Source organism: Anolis carolinensis, unplaced genomic scaffold (assembly GCF_035594765.1).
Source record: "Anolis carolinensis isolate JA03-04 unplaced genomic scaffold, rAnoCar3.1.pri scaffold_8, whole genome shotgun sequence".
NCBI classification, from domain to species: Eukaryota; Metazoa; Chordata; class Lepidosauria; order Squamata; family Dactyloidae; genus Anolis; species Anolis carolinensis.
Genome location: NW_026943819.1, coordinates 17,661,150 through 17,672,232, shown reverse-complemented (window position 1 = coordinate 17,672,232; position 11,083 = coordinate 17,661,150). Strand labels below are relative to the sequence as shown.

The 11,083-nt window shown below is 39.8% G+C and overlaps 1 protein-coding gene across 1 annotated transcript; it reads left to right on the top strand.

Annotated features, from left to right (window-relative positions):
- The first annotated feature begins 1,747 nt into the window (after positions 1–1,747).
- On the top strand, positions 1,748–10,529 carry LOC134293421 (carboxypeptidase inhibitor SmCI-like). The gene is made up of 6 exons (XM_062960931.1): positions 1,748–2,245; positions 2,990–3,157; positions 6,706–6,891; positions 7,443–7,622; positions 8,937–9,110; positions 9,820–10,529. The coding sequence occupies exons 1-6, from the start codon at positions 2,152–2,154 to the stop codon at positions 9,834–9,836; spliced, it is 819 nt and encodes a 272-aa protein (XP_062817001.1). The 5' UTR covers positions 1,748–2,151; the 3' UTR covers positions 9,837–10,529.
- Positions 10,530–11,083: the final 554 nt, after the last annotated feature.

Sequence of the window (11,083 nt, the reverse complement as noted above, 5' to 3'; positions counted from 1 at the left end):
AGGAAGTGTGGGCCTCCTTCTGGCCAATGAGATAGTCAGGTTAATTAGGATTGTTGTTGTTGTGTGTCTTCAAGTTATTTCAGACTCTGGGCAAGCCTAAGTCCAACATTATTTATTTATTCATTTACTACATGTATTTACTATATTTATATCCCACCCTTCTCACCCCAAAGGGAATTCAGAGCAGCTGTATGTACATACAATATATTATATTATTAGAATAGCACAATATAAGCATTATATATTACTATATTGAACTATACCATTATACTATAATATTATATGTAATATATAACATCTAATTAATATTATTATATGGTATTATTATTAGTATTCTATTGTATAAAATGATAATATTATTATCAATATCATATGTATATACAATATATTATTAAAACTGATATAAAAACATTATATTATAAATGAGGGCGGGGGCCAGGTAAATGACCTTGGAGGACCACATCCGGCCCCCGGACCTTAGTTTGGGGACCCCTGGTCTATGTGATCATTCTGTATTTGAGGACAAGTATATTGGCCATAAATAGCTTCAGTTTTGAGATAACTTTTCAGGTCAGTGATCTGTCATGAGATCTCAACAAGGCCCTGGAATTGCCATCATCGTGCAAATGTTCTTCACAAGAAATAGGTCCCAAATCATTGCTCCCTCCTTGTTATTTTAATGTAATTGGCTGGAAAGGTAGGTGTAAATTGGTAGAAATGACTGAAAAATTTTGGGCATGGTTTAAACCAGGGGTCCCCAAACTATGGCCCGGGGGCCGGATGCGGCCCATCGAAGCCATTTATCCGGCCCACACGGCACAAGGGCAGAAGGGGGTTGGGCTAAATGACCCAAGGGGTCTCTTCTTCTCTTACAACCCTTATTATTATTATTATTATTATTATTATTATTATTATTATTATTATTATTATTATTAACATTGAGGCTGGGTGGCCATCTGTCAGGGGTGCTTTGCTTGTGCGTTTGGTTTGACTAAATGGCTTACGGGGTTTCTTCCAACCCTCTTTATTATTATTATTATTATTATTATTATTATTATTATTATTATTATTATTATTATTATTTTATGACACAGCAAACAAGATAGATATGCTGGATTTCATATCACAAAATCACAAGTCGAACACTTCCCAAGTGTCTAGGACTGTGTGATGTATTTTTGGATGATGCGCGCAGATCCTAGCAGGGTGGCCTTTTGCAGTTGGCAGATCGTAATTTTGTCAATGTCTATTGTTTCCAAATGCCGGCTGAGATCTTTTGGCAAGGCACTCAGTGTGCCGATCACCACCGGGACAACCTGCACTGGTTTCTGCCAGAGTCTTTGAAGTTCATTCTTGAGGTCCTGATAGCGGCTGAATTTTTCCTGTTGTTTTTCGTCAATGCGACTGTCACCTGGGATGGCGACATCAATGATCCAAACCTTTTTCTTTTCCACAACTGTGATGTCTGGTGTGTGGTGTTATTAGGGGGTTTGACTAAATGGCTTACTGGGTTTCTTCCAACCCTCTTTTTATTATTATTATTATTATTATTATTATTATTATTATTATTATTATTATTACTATTATTATTAACATTGAGGCTGGGTGGCCATCTGTCAGGGGTGTTTTGCTTGTGCTTTCGGTGAACAAAGGAAGAAGGGGATTGGACTCAATGGCCCAAAGGGTCTCTTCCAACCCTCTTTTTTATTATTGTTGTTATTATTTATTTATTTATTTATTTATTTATTATTGCTCGGTGGCCAACTATAGTCCGGCCCTCCAACGGTCCGAAGGATCGTGAACTGGCCCCCTGTTTTAAAAGTTTGGGGACCCCTGTTTTAAACCCCTCCCCTCCCCCAGGCTACAGGCCTGATTATACCTATAAGCATGACAAAATATAATACTTGTATCAATGCCATATCATAGGAATTAATCTCTTCCTGGTTGTGTCCAGATGATGCTCATTGGCTTTATGTCTCCAATTCAGCCCTAGTGGAATGGAATAGTACTTATTGCAGAACAGGGAGTTACTCTGAAGTAAGCAGACCACCTCCACAATGTTCTTACTTGTTGACTAGTTGTTCTATCTACATTTCCCTATGTAAGACTTTAAAAGGTAGCTTTATTCAACATTGGGCATTCACATCAAAAATGATGTATAATCATATTCTCCTCCTCGTCCTCCTTCCTATGGGATTTCAGGTCTCCTGGTTTGGACCACTGTATGCCTATTGCTATGATTTTGGTAAGAGCATCATCTTTGTTAGTTTCGAATGCCTCTGTTTCTCATTTCCCCACATTGCAAAATAAGTGAGAATGGAAGAAAGGGTAAAACTGAATATTGTGCTAGGTTGATGGCAAAAATGGGTTGTCATGCAACCCGACACCACTTTGACTGTCATGGCTCAATACTAAGACGTCCTGGGATTTGTAGTTTGGTGAGCACCCGGGCTCTTTTGCAGAGTAGAGTAATGAGCTTGTCAAACTAAACTCTCTGAATTCCATCACATTGAGCCATGGCAGTTACAGTAGTGTCAAACTGCATAAATTGTACACTGTGATACACACATTGACTCAAGTCATAAAATAATATTAAAATGTATATTCCTTCTATTTACCTTCTAATGTATAACAACCCTATGAATTCCATAGGGTTTTCTGTGGCAAGAAGTACTCGGAGGGAGTCTGGCATCACCTTCCTCCTGAATATAGGCTGTTAGACTTGGTATTCCCTGGCAGTCTTCAATAGCAAATGAGTTCTGGTGCTATCGAGGAATTAAAAGTCACAAAATAGCACCCTCAAATCCCATAATTTTCCAGTCTCTGAAAAAGGTTGGAATGTATGGTCATTTGTATGGAAATAAAATATTTAGCCTTGGTGCCGTCATATTTCTTCCCTCTTCCCTCTTCTCATGAGCTGCAGTTTTGTAGTGCTGTCATCTACAGCTCAACTTGTACAAGTTCTTGCTTTCTTTTCTCTCCTTTATAGAGGGGTCCATATGCAGACTTCCACCATACGTTGGATATTGTAAAGCAAGCATTCCTCTTTTCTACTTTAACATCAATAGTAAGCGATGTGAGATATTCTATTATGGTGGCTGCGGAGGCAATGCAAATAACTTTTTAACAAAGAATGAATGCATTTCAAAGTGTAGAGGTAAGGTAAAAATAAATCATCCACAGGTTGTGTTGTTAATGCCTAAAGGTCTCCATTATGGTCTACACTGCATAATATTACGCATACTTACGAACTCATCAGATGGGGTGAAATCAGTGTCTTAGGGCGCTTTCTCCCTATTGCGCCAAAATGCTAATGTGTATGTGTGTGTGTAAAAGAAATCCGTTGAAAGATTCTTGCAAAGAAAGAGCTCTGCAAAAAGGGAGCTGATCTTGTTGCAGAGGCAAGCCACGCCTCAAACAATGTATCGGTTTGATGGCAGATGGCTGGTTGAAATTTGAGCTTGCTGGGAGAACACAGAAAAAGGACAGGCTCTCTGGCTACGGTCAAGTAGCTGATTTAAATATGCTATGCTGGATATATATTGAATGCTGATTGATTAGTTATTGATCCTATGCAACTACAAGGACATTGTATGATTGCTGAACTGTTTATTTGTCTTCAACTCAACAAGTAAAGTTTCCTTTTGTTCTTTTAATTCATCTGCCTGGTCTGAGTTTTTTGCACATGGTGTTAACTGGACTCTGCTGATTCCGCTGCACACTCACCTGGTAACACACCCCAACTAGGGAACAGATGCTGATGCCGGACATCACACCACGTCGTGTGACATCTGGCATCGGCCACGCCCCCACCCGGGATGAAAGCATCGCCAAACAATTTCACCCCAACATGAGAGGCATGTTGGGCAACGCTTTCACCATGTGATTTAAAAAGCTTTGCGAGAGGGAGCTGAGCGCAGGGTGACAGATTCACCCCACTGCTCCCTATTTCCTAGGCAGAAACCAGGGGAAGTGACACGCTTCGCCTGGCCTTTCTCATAAGTTCGTTAGTTATGTAGCCTTAAAGGTTATGACCGTTAAAGCCCTAGATGGCTCATGTCCAGGTTTTTTGGCCAACTGCATCCCCTTGTATGAATGTGCCCGGGCCCTGAGATCTTCATGAGAGATCCCCCACCCCTCGCTTCCGACACCACGCAGTGTGAAACTAATATCTCAAAAAAGCCCTACACTTATCCTACATTAATCAACACAAAGTTTTTAGCCTCCCACAAAATGAATACTCATTTAGAACACTATTTGACTATTCCAGTTCCGTTGCCCTTAAGAAGAATATATACCAGGGCCAGGTTTGAACAACTTGGTATTATGATGCAAACTGGTCGCTACTGTAACATCCCAAGAAATGAGAGATTTTTTGTCTGGGGAGATCAAATAGTGGAAGATATCGAACATTTTTTGATTGACTGCCCAGCATATGCCGAACTTAGACACAGTTATTTACATCCATTACTACCTAATTTTAGGTCTCCCAACAGAAATGATCTTCTGACATTCCTCTTGCAAGGACAAGAAAGATCCACCATAATGAGAGTAAGCCTTTTTATCCTGAAAGCTATCAAGAAAAGAGCACATTTCCTGAAAGAAGAATCAGGAAAATAACTTTTGTCGGCAAACAGATGGTCAGCTGCCTGTCCTCCCATCCTTTTTGCCTTGTTTTTATTTATGTTGCACTTTGAAATGGTCATATGACTGGTCAAACAAATAAATTATTATTATTATTATTATTATTATTATTATTATTATTATTATTATTACATTAATCAATTGCCCTTGCAACTACAGTAGAGTCTCGCTTATCCAAGCCTCTGGATAATCCAAGCCATTTTTGTAGTCAATGTTTTCAATATATCGTGATATTTTGGTGCTAAATTCGTAAATACAGTAATTACAACATAACATTACTGCGTTTTGAACTACTTTTTCTGTCAAATTTGTTGTATAACATGATGTTTTGATGCTTAATTAGTAAAATCATAACCTAATTTGATGTTTAATATGCTTGCCCTTAATCCCTCCTTATTATCCAACATATTCGCTTATCCAACATTCTGCCGGCCCGTTTATGTTGGATAAGTGAGACTCTACTGTATATTGAATGCACATACAACTTGTAAGCCACTCTGAGTCCCCTTTGGGATGAGAGAGGGTAGGGTATAAATGTAGTAAATAAATAAATAGTTGTTGTTGGGGAGTTTTTTGCAATACAAATAAGACATGTGCAGTGTGCATAGAAATTTGTTCATTTTTTTCTTCAAATGATAATTCAGCCCCTCAACAATCTGAGGGACCATGAACCGGCCCTCCACTTAAAAAGTTTGAGGACCCCTGCTTTACATGCTCAGCTGCAGGCACTGGCAGGCATGTGCATTTTCCGGGCCTGCCTGCACACTCCGCCCCATAAGTACCCTCTTTCTAAGGCAAGGAGGAAAGTTCAGCTGCAGACAAAAGCAGACTTTTGTGTCGAGCATATTTTCATGCGGGGAGGGGGCTTCTCATTTCATCCTCCCGAAGAAACAGAAGACACAAAAAATACGGTAGAAGTTGTAGGAATGAATTCTGTGCACATTTCTAATGGCTATCCAGCCTTTGTAATAATAATAATAATAATAAATAATAATTAATAATTAATTATATATTATTAATAATTAATACTTATTAATTACCCTTAAAAATAATTATTAAGGCCTGATCCTTGCAGCCCAGGAGCAAGCCATCAGAACAAAGGCAATTAAGGCCAAGATCGAAAAATCAGCTTATGACCCAAAATGGAGACTGTGCAAGGAAACCGACGAAACCATTGATCATATCCTCAGCTGCTGTAAGAAAATCACACAGACAGACTACAAACACAGGCACAACTATGTGGCCCAAATGATTCATTGGAACTTATGCCTCAAGTACCACATCCCAGCACCAAAGAACTGGTGGGATCACAAACCTGCAAAAGTATTGGAAAATGAGCATGCAAAGATACTGTGGGACTTCCGAATCCAGACTGACAAAGTTCTGGAACACAACACACCAGACATCACAGTTGTGGAAAAGAAAAAGGTTTGGATCATTGATGTCGCCATCCCAGGTGACAGTCGCATTGACGAAAAACAACAGGAAAAACTCAGCCGCTAGCAGGACCTCAGGATTGAACTTCAAAGACTCTGGCAGAAACCAGTGCAGGTGGTCCCGGTGGTGATGGGCACACTGGGTGCCGTGCCAAAAGATCTCAGCCGGCATTGACAAAATTACGATCTGCCAACTGCAAAAGGCCACCCTGATGGGATCTGCGCGCATCATCCAAAATACATCACACAGTCCTAGACACTTGGGAAGTGTTTGACTTGTGATTTTGTGATGTGAAATCCAGCATATCTATCTTGTTTGCTGTGTCATAATAAAATAATAATAATAATAATAATAATAATAATAATAATAATAATAGGAGCAACCTAAGGGGCCATTCATTCCAACCCCTTTCTGCCATGCAGCAGTGCCTCCTTCCCCCGACGCCACATACTTGGATGAGGACGGACACTTTGAGAACAGCTGCTCTAATTCTACATTGTGATCATTATTCTGGGCCCATTCCATCAAACCCCACAGTACTTCTTTTTCCTTCCTGTTTATCATAATATTCTGGGGCTTTCTCTGAAACAAGATTGATATAAATGTCATTTCTCTTTTTTCTAGTTCATGCTTCTTACCCTCCAAAGTGCAAACTGAGAAGAAAAGTTGGACGTTGCAAAGGAAAGCTTGAACGGTATTACTTTGACATGGGAAGGAAGCGATGTCAGCCTTTCACTTATTCTGGCTGTGGAGGCAATGAAAATAGGTTCGTAACAAGGGTGGACTGTCTTCTCAGCTGTGAAAACATGGGTAAGAAAAATAATTATGACTTTTCTGCAATCTGGGTGACCAATTTTGTATTGTTTCTCCCTTTTCACATTATTTATACCCCATTCTAGTGTTCTAGTGGTCATATTTACAAAGGATTAACATTATATTTATTTATTTATTTACAGCATTTATATTCCGCCCTTCTCACCCCAAAGGGGACTCAGGGCGGATCACATTACACATATAGGCAAACATTCAATGCCTTTTAACATGGAACAAAGACAAACAAACATAGGCTCCGAGCAGGCCGCGAACTCATGACCTCCTGGTCAGAGTGATTCATTGCAGTGATTCATTGCAGCTGCTCTCCAGCCTGTGCCACAGCCCGAGCCCATAGATATAGAGCAACATTTCTGGCTGATGGACTAAGTTCATGAACTACACTGGAATTACTTAACATGTGCATTTACTATCAAGTGGTACAAGCCTCCTGTGATGTGGCATTATCCATGTGATGTTCATATTTTATATCAGTTTTGGCTTTTCTCTCTCTCCGCCCCGCCTTTTTTCCTGCCCCTGCGCTCCTCCAGACCAATTGCCAAGAATATGTGCATTGCCTAAAAGCGTGGGATGGTGCTCTAAATCTCTTAACCATTTTTACTACGACACTGAAAGAAGAATGTGTTTGCCATTTATTTTTGGAGGCTGCCTAGGCAATAGCAATAACTTTGAGTCAATAAAAGAATGCAGGAGGAAATGTCAACAATATGGTAAGAGTGAAGTGCTTTCTGGAATAACAAAATAACTCTTCCACTTCTCTTAGAGAACTTTTCCAGGTGTGGCAAATGCTTCATGAAGCTGTAGTAGTCTTTGAAAAACCCAAACAACATTATTTTGTCTTGGACTGTTTTCTCATAGTTCTTTCAGCAATGTTCCCTCATCCAGTTATTTTCTTTAATTCCAAGGCATACTGGAACCAGAGATGGGTGTGGAGGTACCTGCCCCTCAGTATGTTGGGTTTGAGTAGGTTTTGAGTATGTCTATTTGAAAGTGGGTTGCCAGGATTAGGGATTCTGTTAGTGTACTGCACCTACTGCTGCTCAAGCCTCCCTTCCTGAGTTGGGGTGGTTCCACACAGACAACGAAACCCAGTTTGAAGTCATCTTGAGGTTGGGATATCTACAAAATGTACACCCCAATGTGCACAGAAATTCTGAAATAAGCCATAAAATTCACTGTGGCTGACCACTGAATAGTCAAAGCAGAGGCGGTGCCAAAGATCACAATCTGGAGCACTTGTGAGGACAGGGCTAGTGCTGAGGCATTTGGGAGTAGAAAATGGTTGCCTGAAGATAATCAAACAACTACAAAGGAAGCTATTTCTTTATTTACAAAATTTAGTACAGTTGGCCTTAGTAATACATTTTTGAATTTACAAATATCTCAAGACATGAAAAATGCTGTATTACTGTATTTACAATGTTCTATAATAAATTGTTATCTCCATGGGTGACAGGTAACACATTCATTCCACCATCAATGTTCAATTGCATGCTCTTTGCTAATTGCATGAAAATATAATTTATAGTGATACAGATAATTGAGACCGTCCCTGTTATGTATCATATGTTATCATATCTCATAGAAGTATTGTTATTTTTGTCAGAGTATTAGCAGCGTAGCAGTAGTTGGACGGAATCAGTGGAACGCAGAATGAAGAGACATCAGAGACGATGGTAAAACTATATACAAAGTTTTACTGACTTCAGCAATAATCAAGACAAACAGACTTGCAGACAATAGACACAGGACTCTCACTCTAGGCAGACAGAACTCTGAACAGAACAGAACTGATGCAATCAGTAATGCATACACACACTTGTGTCTGGACACTCCCCAGTTCCAGCCACACATCAAGGTCAACACAGCTTCTCAGCAATTAACTCTTTCCAGACTATAGTACATTCTGGATGATGCAATTAGCATGCAATACAGGAAAGACACAAATTTCATTTAAACACTACTAATACACAAATCCCACATTAACAATTTTTTTCTTTGTCTTCAAACACCACTTACCCAAGGAACTTTGCCTGAAGTGTGCACATTGCAAAGAGACCCAGGCTCGTGCACTGCGTCCATTCCTCGTTTTTACTTCGACTTTGACAGCAAGAGGTGCCAGGAATTCAGATATGGTGGTTGTGAGGGCAACAATAACAACTTCGAAAGTCTGAGAGATTGCAATCATACCTGCACAGGTAAAACCTTTAATTAGAATCCAAACGTATTACTCTTTTTGATAACCTACTTTTCAATTACACGCAGAACCCATTTATTCATGGTCTCCCCTTTCACCAGAGTTCAAACTCTGCCCATTCCTCTGCCCCTTGTTATGTTTATTGAGTAAACTACTTGTACAGTTTGAATTAGCCAATTAAAATAAGCCATAGATGGAGAGGAAAGTGGGAGAAGACAGAGAAACTGGGACATTTTAAATGTAGCCGAGAAAATGGACATCAGTAGACTAACTGGAATTGTCCTTGATAAACCTGGGAAAGTTGGAAGTCAAGGTATACTGTTCCAGAAAGGGAGAGTAGTTTTCTCTTGCATTTTGCAATGTTTCCATTTTTGGTTTCTATGCAGAATTCTACTTCCACAATACAATCCTGTATCTACAAGGGTAACACTTCTAAAATCCCATTCCATTGACCTGGACTTTATTTCTTTTGTACCAAAAATAGTCAGTTTCTCCAGTACTGATCTTCTGTGTGTGTCTTCTGGAATACATTTCTAATATGTAAAATCAAGGAATATATTCTAAACTCTTTTCAGTAATACCCTTCGAAATTATTCCTTCATTATGTACAAAGAACTGATCATTAATAACTTGTAACTAGTTACTGCTAAGTCGAGTCTTTGTTCCATCTTGTCATGTCATTGTAATAATTTCTCTCATTCTTTCCTCAGATTTTAAAAAGTTCTGATCCACTTCCACTTCCAGTACATAAAGAACCCTTTGAGAACTTCAGTAGTTTGAGCTAAAGTGTCCGTCATGGTTCTCGCGTCGATTCAGAAATATGTTTTCCAATAAACATATCTGTTCTGCAGCATTTGTGGATTCTACTTCCTGAATATAACTGTCCCTTAACTGTTTAATTTCTAAAGTTGATAAATAGCAGATCATGTATAGGCTGCAGTGTTGCAAAGAATCCTTCATCTAACCACATCTGGACGGAATAGATTTATAACAAATGTTAGTGATTTCACTATTTTCAAGAGAAGCAGAAAAAACCCTCCAAACATAGGAAATCAACCATAGCCTTTATTCTTACTTTCTGCAGAAAAGAGTCAAAGCTGGGAGATAATTCTCTAAAGTCAAGTTTGGCTAATGCATGTAAACCTGAGAAGAAATGTATAATCTTCTGTCCACACAATATATAACCCTATCCACACAAGTATTGCAGGTTCAGCAGAATTTTTCCAGTGTTTTCAGAATAATGCCTGCAAATCATCCACCTGTCATCTAGCTTATCTTCATAAAGCCTATAAAGTCTTGTCTGATTCCCGCAACTTCGACATCAACGTACCTTTTTTTTCGTGTCAGGAGCAACCGGAGTTGCTTCTGGAGTGAGAAAATTGGCCATCTGCAAGGACGTTGCCCAGGGGACGCCTGGGTGTTTTGATGTTTTTACAATCCTTGTGGGAGGCTTCTCTCATGTCCCCGCATGGAGCTGGAGCTGATAGGGGGAGATCATCCGTGCTCTCCCCGGGTAAGACTCGAACCTAGCAGCTTTTTAAAAAATATATATTTTTATTAGTGCTTTCCAAGAAGATTATGATACACAAAGACAATATGGACACCCGATAGGACTTTACAAAAAACCAACAACACAGAAACACCCCTGTGAGTCCCCCAGTGATAGAATTAGCGGATTAAAAGGAATCTAGAAGGGGGGAAAGAGAAGAAAAGAGAGAAGGGGGAGAAGAGGAAAGAATAGAAAAGAAAAGTAAAAAGGGGGGAAATGGGAAGGGATTTGCGCTGAGCTGCTGAGCTTGCGGACTAAAAGGTCCCAGGTTCAAATCCCCCAGCTCTTGCCAACCTAGCAGTTCGAAAACATGCAAATGCGAGTACATCAATAGGTACCGCTCCGGCGGGAAGGTAACGGCACTCCATGCAGTCATGCCGGCCACATGACCGTGGAGGTGTCTACGGACAACGCCTGCTCTTTGG

Excerpts from the sequence above, each read along its gene's own strand:
- LOC134293421 (XM_062960931.1), top strand. The coding sequence starts at position 2,152 with ATGATGTATAATCATATTCTCCTCCTCGTCCTCCTTCCTATGGGATTT. Across the intron at positions 3,158-6,705 it reads ATGCATTTCAAAGTGTAGAG|TTCATGCTTCTTACCCTCCA; the intron begins GTAAGGTAAAAA and ends TCTTTTTTCTAG. Across the intron at positions 7,623-8,936 it reads GAGGAAATGTCAACAATATG|GAACTTTGCCTGAAGTGTGC; the intron begins GTAAGAGTGAAG and ends CACTTACCCAAG.